Raw genomic sequence first — 19,426 nt, 5'->3', positions numbered from 1 at the left:
GAATCCCGCCGTATAGAGGAGTAGAGCATTAAATATAACAGGAAGGCCGAACATCCGCCAAAGACGAAACTAATTAGTTTTCCAAGGCTGTGAAGATATTTAGAATCCGAGGCTATGAATCAAATCAGACATGCCAAAAATCCAAATGAGATGATTTCGCTTGTAAACTACAAGGTAAATCCTCATGAAGCTAAATTACAACAATCACCAAATAAATCAAGCCTCATATTCAAACACAGTAATCCAAATCCTCAACAACGCAAAAGAAAAGACATGACAGTCGTTATATGTTTATTAAAATACTAGATTCAAATATTAAATGGTTCAAGGACGACCATGAAATTCAGTACATCAAAATTTATATAGAACAAACAGAATAGTAATATTAGTGGAGGGGGGTACCCACCTCCGCCTCTTGGACGCCCAGGTATTAGCATAAGAAGAGAATATAGCAGCCAGCACCCATTTCACATCTATCTCCTAATGCGCGACTTCCACAAGCATCATCACCGGACAGAATACCCATCCGAGCGCACCAAAGCTATGGCGAGGAAAACTAGCTGTGCCCATGCTCTGATACACTATCATCTCACCTCAGTCCGACAAGCCAGCCCTCAACCTCAGGTGCCGCTTGAAGTCCATGATGTCTCCCTCCCACCGGGTCACTGCCTGATTCTCACACACCCATATCTCTTTTGCCACCTGGTTTATCAGCCTGAAATCATGGCTAACAAGAACCAAACCACCGTCCCATTCATTCAGTGCCTCGGCCAGTGAGTCAATTGTCTCAATATCCAGATGGTTAGTTGGCTCGTCCAGCAGTAGCATGTGTGGTTGCCTCCAAGCTAGCCATGCGAAGATCACACGGCTCCTTTGCCCATCGGACAAGTTCTTCATAGGCATTACTTGTGCTTTTCCTGTGAGCCCAAACCTTCCGACTATGGCTCTCATCTTCTCTTCTTCATGTCCAGGATACTCCCTCATCATGTATTGAAGGGCAGACATTTCCACGTCAAGTTTCTCAGCCAGATGCTGATGGAACTGTGCGATCCTCAAGTGGTTATGGCGACGAACCATGCCGTCCTGAGGAAACAAATCCCCTGTCATCAGCTTTAGCAAGGTGCTTTTCCCAGCACCATTGGGTCCCACCAATGCCACTCGAGAATCGAGGTCTACACCAAAATCAATGTTCTTGTAGATGAGGTTATCAGGAGTGTAGCCAAACTTCACTTCCACAAACTGAAGAACAGGAGGTGGGAGCTTTCCAACATCAGTGAATCTAAAAACAAGGACCTTATCTCTGGCCACCTTCTCTGTAAGACCACCCCTTTCCATCTTCGCCAAAGTTTTCTCCTTACTCTGGGCCTGACGAGCAAGCTTAGCAGATCCATGACCAAACCGCGCAATGTATTCCTTCATTGAAGCTATCTGCTCCTGCTCCCACTTGTATTGTTTCATCTGGTTCTCCTCAAGTTCAGATCTGGTTTGGACATACTGGTCATAATTTCCAGAGTAGAGCTTTATCTTCTTACTCTGCATATGTATGATGTTGGTGCATACTCCGTTCAAGAAATCCTGGGAATGTGAAACCACAACAAGAATTCGCTCGAACTTCTTCAACATCTCCTCTAACCAGACACATGCCTCCAAATCTGTGACCACGAAAAAGTGAACATTAAGATCAAAATATCAAAAGAACATGCTAAAATAAAGAACATGCTAAAATATAATGTACATGGACTATGCAATTGCAGAACAAACTTTTTCATGGAAAAAAAACATCCAGTTGTCCGTGTAAGCCACAAGATTAGTTAAAACTAAATTAAAAGGGAGAAACATTGACACTAAACAGTTTTATTCATAAACCCAGAGATCATGTCTCTGTAGGGGCTACATAAAATACAGTATAATTTAAAGGTCATGCTGTCTAGAGAGCATACCAAGATGATTTGTTGGTTCATCAAGCAACAATATGGTTGGGTTCATGAAAAGAGCTCTTGCTAAAGCAATCCTCATCCTCCAGCCACCAGAAAAGTCGCGTGTCTTCTTCTCTTGCATTTGCTTGGTAAAGCCGAGACCAAATAAAATCTCAGCAGCTCGCTTTTCAGCAGTAGATGCATCCAATGCATCCAAACGTTCATAAATGCGCTCAAGTGCTTCTCCACCACCATCATCCTGTAACCACATATAAGACATGGAAATACATTGGAATATGCTATTATTATAAAAAGAAGAAAAATCATTCTGTAGCAATGAAATATACCTGGGCAGATAAAATTTCAACTTCTTTCTCCAATTTCAGCCGCTCCTCATCACAACTTATGACGGCCTGAAGTGAGGACATATCAGAAGCTTCAATTTCTCTTGAAAGGTGATAAATATCCACGTGCTCTGGAATTGGAAGCTCACGGGCACCTATTGAAGAAAGAAGAGTAGACTTTCCGCAGCCATTCAATCCAAGCAAACCATAACGTCTGCAAAGATAAGGCAGCATACATCACATACAAGTTAAATTATTAGGTGCACCAAACCACACAATCCAGGAACACTGCATACCTGCCATAGTTCAGTTCCAGTTCAGAGTCAACTATTAGATCATGGCCGTGGAAAGTCAGAGAAAGAGATTCTATCTGCATGACAATAAATAACACTCTATAAAATTACCTCTTATAGATGTATATGATATACAAATTTGTAATTATAAATATCAGTTGCACAGTGAAAAGAATGACAATTCGTACACAATTTACCTACTACAGAGCATTCCTTACAAGGTTGAACTTATTGGATACACAAGGCGCTCATCTAGGTGCACCAAACTAGAAACAATAAACTAAACATGAGACACGACACCAGAAAACATTTAAAAAATAAAGAACCAATATTACTAGATTGTTAACCGATGCCAAAGACCAGCTAAGTATTTACTTTTTAGGCATAGGCAAACTAATGGCAAATTCTTTAAACTCTTCAGTACGAATTAAAGTATTTCAACATGTAGGAGCCCATAATACAACACAAAGTGCAATCTGACTATGTAGATTACATCTTGACAACTAAAACCCACTCATAAGATTCATCCAGTATTTGCAGGGCTATATGCAAAATCACTTCTAGGTTGCATGCCACAAACTTAATATGAGAGTCTAAGACCACAGTTGAATAACTAAACTAATCTTATAATTACAATGTATGAGACTCCGAAAAAGGAGATGATCAAGAGGATGGAAACTTATAACTACTCGACAAGGCAACAAAGCATTTTCGGACATGAACCCAAACTCCATTTGATAATCTAAATGAATTGGGAGGCAGATATCAAAAACAGAGCGATAGTTTTCAATTTTTGGTCAGTCTACATAAACACACATAAATATACATACACATACAGCGACGAATTGTCCTAAACAAATCCAGAGAAAAACAAACTTAATGGTCGCGCGTAGAAGATTTATCAAAACATTAATCCTTTTGTTTTGAAAATAACTGACATAAATCCTAGAAAAACGCACTCAATACAAAAATCTACCACAGACAAAAATCAACAGAAAATAGCGGGCTCACCCGTATATCTCTGGACAAAGGATGGGAGCAGAGAACGCCGGTACACGTCCGATCAGATATGTGAAGATCCCCAACTCCGCTGGCCAGACTATCAACTTTGCTGCTACCGTTCTCAGGCGCAGCCGCCTTAGATGCGGTGGCCTTACCCCCTCTTTTAGCGGCGGCCGCGGCCTTCTTCTGAGCCGCCTTCTTCTTGCTCGCATCAGACACCATCTGCAAACAAAAACTCAATTTCCCGACCACAAGGAAAAAAGAAAAAGAAAAAAGAGGAATTCGAAATAGATTATCTAGATACGCAAAATCGCATGAAAGGCAGCAGCCTTGGAAATTTTACCTTGAGTTTTCGAGGGTGTTGGAGCGAGATCTAGGGTTTCGTAAGGCTTCCTTTAGTCTCGGCCAAAGCTTTGTGCGGCAGCGCTTTGGATTTGAAGAGAAATACGAGAATAAGGGTTTGGGTTTGGTGAAATGATAAATATATAGAGCTGAGTGGGGGAGGAGGAGCGCCACGTGGCGACGAATGAAGGGTTCGGATTCACTTTGACGGTGGTGCTTCGGGAGCTTGCGTGCTTCATTTAGATATTAGAATTAGAATTTGGACAACGAAAAATCAACATGAAAAAAAAAAGGGGGGGGGGGGGGCTATCGTCTTATGACAGTTGGGCCCATATATATATATATTTTTTTTTGACACTTTTCTGAAATTGTAAGAAAATTGATAAAAACTGTATTTTAGTTGACTTAATTTTTAGGTTGACGATAACTTATGTAAATTATTTCTTTTAAGATATTTATTCGAGTTACATGATGATGGAATGTATTGCAAAACAAAGATTCGATCATTCGAGGCACGGGTGGATCCAAATTTTATAGTTTGGAGAAATTGAATTTATTGAAGTATGGTGTTCAAAAGTATTTGCACGAGGGCGAGGGGGCGAAAGTCTAAATCAAATAATTATGATTTTATGGTTGGACAATTTTTCAGTATCAAATGAAGTTTCATTTTATGATATATGGGTGTCTTTAACATTAGGCATGTGTGCGTTGAGCATGCTTCAACGATACTCGGGTCTAATCCGATCTTGATTCGACTTATTTATCTTATATGCATGAATTATTATTTTTATTCATTAATACTATTAATTTTATAATTATTATTTTTAATTATAATAATTACTATTATTTTTATAATGAATATTGTTACTTTTATTTACACGACTCGAATTCAACCCATTACTTTTATATACATACGAACTGTTATTTTTATTCATCAACATTATAACTTTTATAACTATTACTTTAATCATAATAATTATCACTTTTATTTATACAATAATTGATACATTTATTTATATAATGTATTAATTTTATTTATAACAATAGTTAGACTGCCTTTATCGGTGCTAAATGGGGCGACATGGTCGACCTCCATGTAGGATAGACAATTAAAAATAAATAAAAAATGAAATGCTTGGAATTGCATGCGGTCGACCACCCAAAATAAGAGACCACCATGGTCTCTCTCTTTCCTCCACTCTATACCAATTGTACTTTGCCACTTGTCTATGTTGTATTGATTTAAAAATTTTACTTAGATAAAACTATTATATTTTTTATATAAAATATTTAAAAATAAAAATAAAAATACCAAAATTTATGTTTTTTCATTCTCTATAAATAGAGACCACTCTTGCCATATTTCAATACACCTTGAAATTCTTCAATTTTTCCTCTCTAGTCTCTACATATAACACATAGATTTTCTTTCTCTATTTTTCAATGGATAGAGACAGTAATTTTTTTCTATTTCGAGTTTGGGATTGTTGTAATTTATATTTTTAGTTTGTCGTAATTTAATTTTTATTAGTTTATTATTTTTTCATTTTAATTTTTTTTGTAATATTTTAATTTAGGTTTAATATTACTAAAATTATTACGATTAAAAATAATAATAAAATAATTATATATAATGTTGTGGTTGAGTGGTTGGGGTGGTCATTGATAAATCAACAAAAATATAGGTGGTTGGGTTGAGATGAATATTAGTGATGTGGAAGAGAGAGAAATTAATTAAATATTGAAGATGGTTGGATGGTTGGATGGTTGAATGGTTGCTGATAAACATAGTCTTACTTCTACATAATGGATCATGAATTTGAGTTTTGAATCAAATTTTGAATTGAATATGGACTAAGTTTGGGCCGATCCGTGCACACCATAAGATAGAGAGTGTTTGTGTTAACTTTATATGCCTAGTTGGAGACTGAGGCATATAGTATTTTAAGCATTGTACTTTTTTCATTTATTTTTTTTCTAGAAGTTGATTGTTCAAATATGATTAATACCTATCAATGTTGTTTATATTTCCACCATATCATTGGATTTTCAGCAGCTATTGAAATCATGATAACAAATAAATTATAAATGGTTATTACCGTAAAAAGAAAAAAAAAATTAGTCACTAGTGGCAATGCTCGCGAGAATTCAACATTGGAAGATGGATTGAATCAACTTGAAATTGGTTTCACTAGCATCATCGTCGATCTATCGTTGTCGGAAGACTACGTCGTACAAATCCGACTTGAGAATTGAACGTGCACAATTGAAATTTGAAAGGTATGAAAGTTTGTGATTTCGAATTTGGATTTGAGAATTGAACGTGCGCGATTGAAATTTTAAAGGTATGAAAGTTTGTGATTTCGAATTTGGAGTAAATTGAAGTCAATGGAAGAACCAAGAAATATAAACAAACTGAGAAAAAGAAGTGCGAAATCAGGAGATCGATTTATACTTTCTGTTTTATAAATTTATTTCAATTTAATTATATTTTAACTATTTAATTTATAAACAAATTTATTTTAATTTAATTATATTTTAACTATTTAATTTATAAACTAAAAAAAATCGATTATTTGTGATATACCCAATTGAATATACTATTTGATACCTGATATTTCTATAAAACCTTATTACCCATCACGACTGAAACCCTAATTTTTTCGGATATTGAATATCGATTTTTTTTTACTTTGGGGGAGGGAGAGCGGTGGGGTTTAAACCCTGGACCTCATTGTTCGTAAACAGGAGTTCGCACCGCTTGAAGTTCAATACCCGTTTTTATATCCCTAACTCTTAACTATAAGAAATACAAATATGATTTTTCAATAGAGATGATTATTAAGTGTAACAATTTCTAAAAGTGGATGTATAAAGTTCCTCAAAATTAAACCATAAACTAGATCGAATATGGATAATCAAACGGTTATCGGGTAACAATCGAATTGAATCGATAATATCAATTGTGATTATTTGATACCTGGTAAGGAAATGAGAATTATTTTTGATTTCAGGTCGAGAAATTAGAATTATTTTCAATTATCGCGTATATCCGATCAACTTATATAAATTAATTTAATAAATTTTTTATTTGAATTAAAATCTGATGAGGATGGAATTCGGGATTCCTGTCCTTCTAAAGAAAGGCCCAAATAAGATATGTTAGGCCCATCAAAGGCTCGAATATAAGTCGTGCACAATTAAGATTAAACTGTTACATGTGTATTATTTTGATGTTGTTATAGATCTGGAGCAATTATAAAGCCGAGTCCGCCCGAGCCGAGTATTATATTTCAGAGGTGCATTAAGTCTAAAGAGAGAAGCCAGAGTTGAAGATGCAAGCCAAAGTTAAAGAAATATCGAACACGCGGCAGATTAGTAGATTTAGGCCAAGGAGCTTGTATTAGTGGGCTTTAGGGTTAAAAAGGCCCAAGTACTTTAGGTCATTTTCTTATGCTTATAAATAAGATATTAGGTTATAAGTTAAAGAGAGCTTTATTAATTTTTTCTTCACCATGTAAAATGTAATCTTCAAAGTATAGTGAAAACACTAAGGACCAAACCACGTAGATCAAACCATGTAAATCACGTGTATTTTATCATTTTATTTTATTTCTACTGTTGAGATTAAAACCCATTAAAACCTAAATTATGGTTTAAATTAACCATTTGTTTTTTTGAGCAGCTAAATTAACCATTTTAATATAGTAGCAAGTATAGTAATTTACTCTTTTCATCCGGTCTCCTTAGGGGTGAGCAAAAAATCCGAAACCGAATAACCGAACCGATCCAAACCGAAATTTTAAGATATGGTTTGATTTTTTCGATTTTTCGGTTCGGTTCGATTTTTTTTCCATAAAATTTCGATTTTTCGGTTCGGTTCGGTTCGGTTCGGATTTTTTAAAACCGAACAAAACCGAAAAACTGAATTATATTTATAATATATATAATATTTTAATTATAATTTTATAATATCTAACTTCTAATATTTTTTTATTTTATAGTTTTTTTTTTGGAATTTTTAGTTTTTTTTTTCGAAAATTTCGATTTTTTCGGTTTTTTTTCAAAAATTTCGGTTTTCTTCGGATTAATTCGGTTTTTCGATTCGGTTTTAATTATAAAAATTTCGGTTAATTCGGTTCGGTTTGTTCGACTAATTCCGTTCGGTTCGATTTTTATTTTTTTAAATCGAACTAAAATATGATTTGGTTTGGTTTTAGCAAAAAGTGAATCATATAACCGAACGTTCACCCCTAGCTCTCTCCGTTCCGTTCAGTCACTCCCTCGTCGATGCTCTTTCTCTACGCCGCAGCGTCGCGCCGCGTCGCCTCCACGTCCACCTCAACAGCCGGGGCACCTCAACCTGTTTCAGACTCCTCCACTCCGTCGCGCCCTCGCCAGCCTCCGCATCTCTACCACCACCGCCTTAGCGTCGCGGCCAGTAGGCAGCGCCTGTCTGCGCCTCGACTACTCCGCCCGTCGAGGGGCTGCCCGACCGCCGACGCAGTCCAAGCTCTTGATTGATTGCACGAGACTGGCTAAGACTTGATCGGAGGTTGGTGACTTGATCTGTTAAATTAATCTCTTTGTGTGTGTGTGAAATCGTTGTTGAATGTTGATAGTGAATTTGGACAATTTTTGTTGTTTTTCCTCTATATGGCTGTTTAATACTTGAGTTGGTTGCATATTTCATATTGCTTTCATAAATCAGAATTGTGTGATTTGAGATTTTGAGGAATGAGGAATTGATGATTGATAATTCTTGGCAGATCAACTGTTTGATAAAATGCATAAGTAGAACTGAGCTTGTCCTTGTTCAATAACTCAATTAGGAATTGTGTGTTTGCTATTGCTGACCTATATTTGCAAATTAGAGCAAAATAAACAATTTGACATGTCCTCGTTGATATTCTTCAGCAAGGTAGTGATATTGAAAGAAACATATTTTCTTATTTCATTGTTTTGCACTAATAAATCTTCTTGGAAGAAGCAAGTGTAGTAGTGTCTATGATCATGTTGGTGGACAGTTGGAGTATTTCCAATGTTATGACCCGAGCTGCTTGAAAGAGCTACCACTACATAACTTCTTTATGATTAGGTTTGTAGCAAGTGTTGATGTTAAGTAAATGCTTTCTTGTTACAGAGGTAATATTCAGGGATGACATTGCTGAAGAGATATGTGTTGAGACTGTTCATATCATTGAAATACATCACAGCAAATGTGGTAGACAGGAACAATGGACGAATAGTTGCAACAGCTTCAACAGTCGAACACGCTCTCAAAAACTCGCTTGAATGTGGCCGTTCTTGTAATGCAAAGGCTGCAACAGTTGTTGGAGAAGTGTTGGCAATGAGGCTCAGAGTAGATGGTCTCGAACATGGCCAGGGCAGAGGCATCCATGTCAACGTCAACAAGGAAATCGAGAAGAAAGGCTTCCAGAACCGCACAAAGATTTGGGCAATTGTGAATGCCCTAAATAACAATGGAGTTAAATTGATTCTTGAGGACGAGGACAACGTCGCTCCTGGCTCCAGCTACAGAGGCCAGCAAAGGGACGAGCCGGATTGACTGGTTAGTCGACTTGAGAGGTAACCCTGCTGTCTAGAGCTTTTACTACTGGAAATGTTAAGTCATATTCTAAAATACAGACTTGCAAATGGAAGTATACGAGAGAGGATTGTTGAAAATGCTGCATCCTAATATGTTTCCATTTAATCTGTAAGGCATATATATTTTGTTGGATGAAGAATAATGTTCTTTGCAAATTTTGTTCGCGATAATGGCATGAATAAATACATTTGCATAATGTTCTGCCTGTACGAGTAATAAAAAAGAAAGGCTCAAACGTGGGTTGGTTCGATTTGTAATCATTAAAAGAAAGCCAGCCAGCATGGCATGCCTTTTGGAATCCAATCGGATATACCCTTTTAAGAATAAATTGTTTGATTATTATTTCTTTAAAATGAAAAATGAAAAAAGAAAAGTGTTAAAGTTCAACCATTAAACAAGTGTTTGATTATTATTTCTTCTATTTTTTTTTCCCAAGAATTTGATCATAAGAAATGTACAAATTTTACTTTCTTTTTTCCTATACGTGGAGTAAGTTCTCTTACCCTTGTATAACTTCAAAATTATGGGCTGAAAATTTTGAACAGATGATTAGTTGAATAGAGTTTATGAGAACGAAATCTCGAATGAGAAAATAATGAGTAATTTTTGTGTGTGCGTGGCATATCCAATTCATCTTTGTAATGTTTTGGGTCCTTCATGTCATATTGAATAGCCTGCAAATTACATAGAGAAAAATTAAACCTATGTATTAGAAGAATATGGTGCAACAATGTTAACATAGACAAGTGTTGATATAATTTCGATTCATGATCTTTGAAGATCTTTGGAGAGAAAAAAAAATACTAAATGAAGTTTTTGTATGTGCATTGCATATTGGTTTTACCCGGATCGATCATCTTTGTCCTGTTGCATAAACAATGTATGATGCCTACTAATATGAAGACATAAAACATTTTTGTAAATGGAAAAACCTTTGCACAACGTGTGGAAAAGGAATTTATCTCAGAAGATTCAAGTTGGGGTTATCATCACCATAGTTAAAAAAACATCAGAGAGAGAATCCTGATCCACTTGCATATTGGATTTTTTAAAATTTGACTCTTTTGATTTTAAATTATTTGAAGGAGAACGATTGTCATTGTGCATCCGTACAGTTCTTCAATTAAGCAGTCACGGTGGAAGAATGCTAAAATCATCTTCGAGAATTAATATGGTCCTTTGTAAATTAACTTGTGATGAACTAAATATTTTATAACGGCTCTAAATTTACATATGTATTAATATGACAGACCTAGATTTTTTAATCATATATACAGATTAAAAGAATGAAGTCCTTATAAGTGAAATAAATCAAACAACTATACAAATAAATCTTGATTAAAAAACTTAAACTTGTTAATTTAATTAATATGAGGATGTGTGATTGTAAGATGTTTTTCCTTTAATTACTAGGTCATCGTGACTTAGGGGGGTGTATTCGTTGTGGATTTCTACAGACTTTAAAAAGTCCATGGAATTCAAATTCCATGGAATTCACATAGATTCCAGACGACTTTCAAAGAATTCGTGGTTGGATTTCACCCCGATTTTCACTGATTTTCGAAGAATTTAGGGGATAATTCTGGAATTGAAATCCATGATGCCAACGCCCGCTGAGTCCCAGCACCGCTGGAAACCCAGCGACCGCTGGAAACCAAAAAGGCATCATGGAAACCCAGTGTTGAGCAATGCATTGGGCACCAAAACGGCACAGCAGCTGAGAGGTGAGGGGTGCGCCGGGGCGGTCCCGGAGGAGTCGGGGAGAGGAGAGATGGTGCGGCGCTCACACTGCGCTGGGGGACTGTGGGCCTGCGGCGGCGGCAGCGGCAACGGCGTGGCGAGAGACACGGAGCGCGTAGAGAGAGAGGCAGAGAATTCAGACTCGCTCGAATCCAGCATATGCTGGAATCCAGCATATGCTGGACTCTCTCAACGGTGGCTGAGTTCCAGCGCTCACTGGCTTCTTGGCCGCGGGCGCTGGAACTCAGCGCTCGCTTAAAATTTCATGGATTTCAATTCTCGTGGTTCTTGGCCGGATTTCGTCGTGTGTATTTTTTGGATGAAATCCATGAAAGTCATTCCAGATTTTAAGTCAATGGAATAACGAATACACCTAGATTTGTATGGATTTTAAAAAGTCTGAAACGAATACACCCAGATTTATATGGACTTTTAAAAGTCTTAAACGAATACACCCAGATTTCTGCAGACTTTTAAAAGTCTGGAACGAATACACCCAGACTTTTAAAATCCATAGAAATCTATTAAAATCCACAACGAATACACCCCCCTTAGTGTGTATGATAAAATGTCTAAAAAGATTTTAAGATGCTCAATTGCAAGACCCTGATGTGTGCGTTTTAATTGTCCAGATTTAAGTTGTATTCTGTGATTTTTGGTTAATATTATACAAGTTTGGTGCTATTCTGTGCAGGAATTGTATGGCTTGCGAGTAAAGAGTGGTGGATGCAATGAACTAATGAAAGACGAGTTTTGTGGAGTTTTGGCTTGAATTTGAAGATGCAAAAATGATGCGCTTGGAATTATTTATTTTGGATGTAATAGCATGAAAACTCTCTTATTAGTTTTTTTTTTGCCCTTTGATTCGAACTTGTCAGCCCAATTTTTGGAGTGGGCGGCTGATTGGTGATTAGGGAATTAATTCCCTTGTTTTGGAGACTCTCCCCAGCCGCCAATTTAGGGGTAATTCTATCTGTGAATAGGCGAAAGTACCCACTTTTATAACTTGTCTTACAAAAGTACCCACCCAAGCCAAAGTCTAAAAAGTCAAAGCCGACATGCTTGGTTTTTTGGAAAAGCAGACCTGACATGCTTCGGTTTTTGTAAAATGTCTAACTCACGTCAATTTCACAAGTTAAAAATGTGATGAAGAGACAATAATTGCCCAACTCACGTCACTTTCACAATCTAATGTATACTGTATGTTTGAAAATTTATAAAAAAATTAGCTTACGTTTGCGTTATAAAAACATTAGTAAGAGGACTAAAAATTTCACTATTATGTATATTATGCAACAAAAAAATATTTAGAAACCAATGAAACAATTAGCCGCCGGAAATTCATAGCCGTGAACAGTAGCCGGCGGTCCAAACTATACACGGCTACTGGTCAGCGGCTATGAACTTCCGGCGGCTAATTACTCCATTTGTTTCATAATATTTTTTTGTTGCATAATATACATAATAGTGAATTTTTGAGCCCTCTTAGTAATATTATATTATAACACGAATACCTTAATTTAGAGTTTTTATTTAAATTTTTAATTTTATTTTTTTTATATTACAAGAAGTATACATTGATGTCAAATATGAGAGATACTGAATCTGCAAAAAATTGGATTATAGTGGGGTAAAAATACTCACTTTATGCATGATTTGATTGAACACAAAATAATACAGTAAACACATAAAATAATAGGCTATTTTTGAAGAAAACACTTGAAACTCCTGAAATGTAAACACAAAAATATTTTAGCTCTAAAAAAACAATTAGCCGCCGGAAATTCATAGCCGTGAACAGTAGCCGGCGGTCCAAAATATACACGGCTACTGGTCAGCGGCTATGAACTTCCGGCGGCTAATTAATCCATTTGTTTCATAATATTTTTTTGTTGCATAATATACATGATAGTGAATTTTTGAGCCCTCTTAGTAATATTATATTATAACACGAATACCTTAATTTAGAGTTTTTATTTAAATTTTTAATTTTATTTTTTTATATTACAAGAAGTATACATTGATGTCAAATATGAGAGATACTGAATCTGCAAAAAATTGGATTATAGTGGGGTAATAATACTCACTTTATGCATGATTTGATTGAACACAAAATAATACAGTAAACACATAAAATAATAGGCTATTTTTGAATAAAACACTTGAAACTCATGAAATGTAACCAAAAAAATATTTGAGCTCTAAAAAAACAATTAGCCGCCAGAAATGCAAATCCGGTCGTACTAGCCGTGTGAAATTTTTCACACACGGGTAGTGAATCCGGCTACGATTTTGTGGCGGCTAATATTTTTTTTTGGAGCAAAAAATCATTTTGAAGTAATACATATGGTTGTAAAATTTTTTACCTTGTTATGAATGTTTGAAAGTAACATATGTATCCCTTTTTGTGTATTTCTATTTATTTGTTAATGTTTTAGTCAAAAAAGTACATGTCCACATGAAATAAGAGATAAGGTGACTGCACAAATTTGGATTGTAATGAGGCTTTAATGCTCACTTTCTGCATGCATTTGATTGCACATTGAATAATAGATTGAAGTGTACTGAATGAATGAACAATACATTTCACGTGAATTTGTACAAAGGAATCTAATATTAGTCTATAATGGCTACACTTGTGAATGAGAAAACATAAATCCAAATACTCGTAGAAAGAGCATTCAGTTAAAAAATTGAGAAATTGAAACCCTCAAAGATTTGAGAAGTGGTTTGTGCGATAGTTGGTGCAATTGATGTTCAAATTCTACTTGAAGAGGTGATTTTCTCATATATTGTTTGTGTAATTAATAGTTTGAATGTTTTATGTTATATTTATGAGAATTTTTAAAGTGTTTATGCATATTTTAATACTACATTTTATGTGTTTTTATAGATGGAATTCGTTAGATACATATATCTGAGATACAACGGACTCGTCGATGGTATACACTATGTTGGTGGGGCTACAGAGGTCCTTCCCCTCGTCAACGAAACTATTGAGAGCCTGATGTGCAGCGTCAACAATATTATGAGGACGCATTCGTTGAGCTCGAGCTACCAATTGTATTATTTGGCGACCAATCTATTTGGTAGGGAGATGAAATGTGGCTTGGCCACAGACGATGACGTGGAAGCCTTGTTGGCAACTGCCGACTATCCCATGGTGTACGTTGAGCACTACAACGGTCCGACTGTAGAAGAAGCCTACATCCCTACTTTTAATTTTGCTGAACCTTCGGGACACGTAGATGAAGCACAATGCAGTCAGTATGAGACGCCGTATTATCATCATACGTCGTTTCATGGTGTCCAGAGCTCGCCTCCACGACAATATTTTACATGGGATGGACAACCGCTAGACGAATCTGCATGGAATCAAACCGAAAGGCTTAATGAAGTATGTGGGAGATTGAACGATGTGCGGACAGATGATGAACCTGAGCACGAAGCTGAAGGCTCGGTTGCATCAGGAGACGATGATGATTCTGATGACGAAGAATTTGACCCTGCGCTCGAGGTGGGCACTGCTTCTGATGCCTCTGAGGATTTATTAGACGACGATCTAATCGATTTCACGGAGACCGAGCGAGCAGGTTGGATCCGACAAAGTACAACACGTGACGGAGATCCGACAGCCGAGACCGGTGATCTAACTAATTGGTTAGTTCCCTTGATTCCAGTGGACGCCTCGGCTTCGCTGGTTGCTCGCGAGAGTGACCCTTCTAGAGTTGATGATCTGCAGAAGAATTCTTTTTACAACAGCAAAGACGACCTGATCATTGCTGTTGGTTTGTGGAACATGAAGCGAGGCACTGAGACAAAAGTTGTCCGCTCAGATCCGGGACGAGTCTATTTCTCGTGCAAGCACTCTGACAACTGCAATTTCGATCTTCGTGCGTCTGTTCACGGCCGAGGGATGTGGAGAGTGCATAAGTTGAAAGAGCATTCATGCGAAGGGGACTTGCGCACAGCTAAAAAAATCAAGGCCCACTCGAAGGTGGTGGCAGCGTTTATGGCAAACAGAATACGCGATGATGGAGATGTCATTAAGCCGAAATCCATCATGGCTGAGTTAGTACGCGATTTCGGCATCAAAATCAAATATGATGTCGCGCTGCGTGCAAGAAATCTCGGGATGGATATGATATACGGTCGAGTTGATGATTCGTTCCTCCTGCTCCCAAGATATCTGTATGCCCTGAAGGAAGCGAATCCTGGCACCTTATATGATTTGGAAGCAGATATAGACTGCCGGTTCAAACATTTGTTTGTTGCTCTGGCGGCTTCCATCTCACCTTTCTACTTTCACCTTCGACCAGTGATTGTGGTTGACGGCACACACCTGAAGGGCAAAAATAGTGGCATTTTGTTTGTCGCCGTGACAAAAGACGGAAACGAGGCAGTTTTTTCCCTTGGCGATCGGTGTCGGTCCGATCGAGAATGATGAGTCGTGGAAGTGGTTTATGTCACATCTGAGAGGTGCTTGCGGCGAGCCCGATAACTTACTTATTGTATCTGATGCGCATGTCTCCATCGCTAATGCTGTGAAGAGCAAGTTTCCAAATGCTACTCACGGTATTTGCTACTACCACTTGTTGAACAAGATGAAGGGTTACGGGCCCGGTGTTGCTGAGCTTTTCCGCCAGGCTGCATACGCCTACGAGCAATCAGATTACACGCGTGCAATGTCAGCCATGGCTGCTCTGAAGCCAAAGGCGTACGAGAAGTTGTTGCGCGTAGGCCCGGAGAAGTGGGCACGATCACAATGTCCTGTGTCCCGTTACAGTTTCCTTACATCCAATGCCGCCGAGAGTTTTAATGCACGTTTGCTGTGGGCCAGGCGTCTTCCAATCTGCTCGATGTTGGAGGCAGTCAGATTAGTTGTCGAGCAGTGGTTCAACGACAGGCTTGCGGCCGCACAAGAGAGCGATGAAAATCTGACTCCGGAGGCAAAACAGAAGCTCAGTGCAGAACTTGTAAAAAGTCGTCGTTACACAGCCAAGAGGACCACCGAGAGAAAATACAGGGTTCGTGCTAGTGGTCGCCATTATATGGTTGACCTTCAAAAGCAGAGCTGTGAATGCAATGAATTCAACGAGGACCAGATGCCGTGTTCTCATGCGATTGCAGCCATTACGTATGTCATTTCTATTCATGACCATTATTAAATAACAAAAAGTATAATCGTTTGTTTTGCAGTGAGGCGAACGAGTCAGTGGAGGATTACGTGCACTCTTACTACTAGAACAGTTCACTAGTTGACACATACTCTGGTGACGTTAACCACTTGCCTCCCATAGAGAATTGGAATATTCCTTTCCGAATTGCATCTCAGCTTGTTTTACCAAATCTCTCTCGGCGACAAGCTGGTCGTCCAAAGGAAACTCGAGTTCGATCCGCAGGTGAAAGGCCGACTCAAAACACATCAACAGCGGAGGCATCAACTAGTAGCAAGAAACGAGCACCCAAAACGTGTGGTCTCTGTGGCGGGTCTGGTCACACACGTCGATCGTGCAAGGGTACGGCCACCGATGCGTAGTCGTATTTATGACATTAAGTTCATTTAGAGTTCCCTAATTTATTTTTCTGTTTTATTTAAGTTCATTTAGAGTTCCCTAATTATTATGATATGTTGTCCTATAGTTTATTATATTATTCTAATTATTATGATATTATTTCAATTTCATTGTTCTTTTCTTCTAAATATTAAATAATAATTTATAATTTTTATATATAACTCATAGACTCGCTATATTCTATAATTATTATTATTACATTAGAAATAGAAATGAATTACTATATAATTTTGATAAAAATATCATAAGTTGACCGGATTGATGGATTAAATCATAACGTTGTAATTTGAAGAAATTCGATAAATTAAGTTTGAGTTAAACAATTTATAATGAACTAGGAACTAAAATGATTAAAAAGCCGCCACAAAATGTGCCTACAAAATGCGTAGCCGTGGGTAGTTACATTAGAACGGCTAATCCACACGGCTACACTTTTGTGGCGGCTAATTGTTCTATTTTGGTTTGTTTGACGTTGATAAATATATTCAATTGTAATATTTGACAAATTCAAACGATAAATCAGACTTACTTAACAATGATCACCATTTACATGTCACTACAATTATGAGTTGGAATTATGAATGAGAATTTGGGAAAACGAACAACTTGTACTAATAAATTTAGAATATACCATTACAGAGTTTGAAATTATGTGATTATGCATCAAACATGTCATTTAAGTTTGAAAAACTAATTAGCCGCCACTAATTAGTTTTTAAAGCTGTAGCCGTGGGTAATGAAGCTTGACACGGCTAAATCCTCACGGCTACACTTTTGTGGCGGCTAAGTAGTTTTTTCATCTAATCTTACAGTGTTATATGCATCACAAGTCATCATGGCGGTAAATATAGATAAAATGATACTAGAATGTAATGTAAAAATGTTGGTAAACAAAATAGTCATAAGGATGAAAATACACTATCAAAGTGTATTGGGGGTCGTGCAGAACTCATAGATGGCACTGCCTATCTTGTGCCTATACTCCTGAACATGGTCATTGCCCCACGACAGACTCGACGAGTCTGCAATCAAACGCTCTACAGTCATGCACGCGAAAACACCAGAGCTCCATCGGTCAGACTGTGCGAACTGCTCGGCAGGATCGGCATACTCGATCTGGAGCTGACGCCATTGGAGATTCTGATTCGGGTTCTCCACAATGCGTGTCCGCTCGAACCAAAGGGACACCTCAAGCACCCGGTAGAAAAGGCGGCCCAAAGGAGCAAGAGCGCGCAGCATGTCGTGGCGTGGCTGTGCCAGGATCCGATACAAGTTCGGATCAAAGACGCGGCATTTACCCGTGAGCATATCAATGCTACAGATAACGAAACGCTGAAGGACAAATACAGGAACAATGACCTGTACATGAAGAAATAATTGATCAACAATCATTATTGATCAACAGTCAAAGTTATTTATGATGTAGGTGTAATTGTGTACCGCAATGGCATCCATCCAATCTCCCTGACTCGATGAGGTACCCCTGCCATACACTGAATACATACGGTTGGCGTGCGGCTGCCACCCCAACACCGGAGCCTCAGAGTTTATAAGACGCTGCTCTGAAGGAGAGCTAAACATACGGCGCGCATTCTCCATGAGCTCCTGAACTGACAAGCGCTGCCCGCCACAAACTCGTGTGTAGGCTACATTGTTTCTCAAATTGTGGGAGGCTAATGGATCGAAATGATGTGGCCCAAATGGCAATCCGGTCACAAGAGCGAAAGCGGCGTGATCAAGGCAAACCTTCTTGCCGTTGATGTAGAACCACATCACATCGTCACTATCCAGCAGATGACGAGAGACAATATGGTGCAATGCCATGTTGCACCTGTTGCCCGGCTCCCAATCCAACAAATGTCCAAAGCAACCCTGCCTGAACGTATTCTCCAGTGCGTCGCCCCCAATTTCCCTCAGTCGCTCGGGTACCCGGGACAAATAACTGGTCTTGTAGTAAGAACTGATCTGCGTCCCGGGGCGATTTATTGTTTTGGGCCTCCGATAACCGATCTATTCAATACCAAAAATATATCAATTAAAAAGCCAAAATATAATTAATTAAGAAAAATAACACAAAATTTAATAATAACATAAGTAATTCAACCAAATAGAATTAAACAATTTATTAATAATTCACGAAAATAATTATGTACATGTAGAGGATCTTCTCGTTAGTTTCAATTTATGCACTACCCAATTCAATTCTTTGGTTGTGTATTTTATTTAAATTATTGAAATGATTTTAAAATTAAACTAAATCAATTTATATACAAAGTAATTCACAAATAACATAACTAATTCAACCAAAATGACTACAACAAAATAACATAAGTAATTCACGAAAATAATTAATTATTTTCGTCCCAACAAAATAATTAAACATAATGACTACAACCAAAATGAATATACAACCAATAATTAATTATTTTCGTCCCAACATAAGTAAATTTCATCCCAATAATTAAGCAAAATGACTACAACAAAATAACTACAACCAAAATGACTACAACAAAATAACTACCCAATTCACGAACCCAATTCACGAACACAAGTAATTCGAATTAAACAATTTCACCAAAATAATTCACGAACCCAATTCACG

General features: G+C 37.5%; 3 protein-coding genes across 3 annotated transcripts; 2 read left to right on the top strand and 1 right to left on the bottom strand.

Annotated features, from left to right (window-relative positions):
* Positions 1 to 262: 262 nt before the first annotated feature.
* LOC131000555 (ABC transporter F family member 1) lies at positions 263 to 4,186 on the bottom strand. Its single transcript, XM_057926543.1, has 6 exons — positions 3,899 to 4,186; positions 3,565 to 3,777; positions 2,557 to 2,630; positions 2,264 to 2,474; positions 1,941 to 2,175; positions 263 to 1,652 (listed from the first exon to the last, which is right to left on the bottom strand). Exons 2-6 carry the CDS (start codon positions 3,775 to 3,777, stop codon positions 595 to 597), a joined length of 1,791 nt encoding a protein of 596 aa, XP_057782526.1. The 5' UTR covers positions 3,899 to 4,186; the 3' UTR covers positions 263 to 594.
* Positions 4,187 to 8,130: 3,944 nt separating this feature from the next.
* Positions 8,131 to 9,663, top strand: LOC131000621 (uncharacterized). Its single transcript, XM_057926638.1, has 2 exons — positions 8,131 to 8,452; positions 9,041 to 9,663. Exon 2 carries the CDS (start codon positions 9,056 to 9,058, stop codon positions 9,464 to 9,466), a length of 411 nt encoding a protein of 136 aa, XP_057782621.1. The 5' UTR covers positions 8,131 to 8,452; positions 9,041 to 9,055; the 3' UTR covers positions 9,467 to 9,663.
* A 6,048-nt stretch (positions 9,664 to 15,711) lies between these two features.
* LOC130998004 (uncharacterized) lies at positions 15,712 to 16,416 on the top strand. The gene has a single exon (XM_057923443.1). It carries the CDS (start codon positions 15,712 to 15,714, stop codon positions 16,414 to 16,416), a length of 705 nt encoding a protein of 234 aa, XP_057779426.1.
* Positions 16,417 to 19,426: the final 3,010 nt, after the last annotated feature.

This window comes from Salvia miltiorrhiza, chromosome 8 (assembly GCF_028751815.1).
Source record: "Salvia miltiorrhiza cultivar Shanhuang (shh) chromosome 8, IMPLAD_Smil_shh, whole genome shotgun sequence".
In the NCBI taxonomy this organism is placed as follows: Eukaryota; Viridiplantae; Streptophyta; class Magnoliopsida; order Lamiales; family Lamiaceae; genus Salvia; species Salvia miltiorrhiza.
Note: the sequence above shows the minus strand (reverse complement) of the source record. Positions and strands in the feature narration are given on the sequence as shown.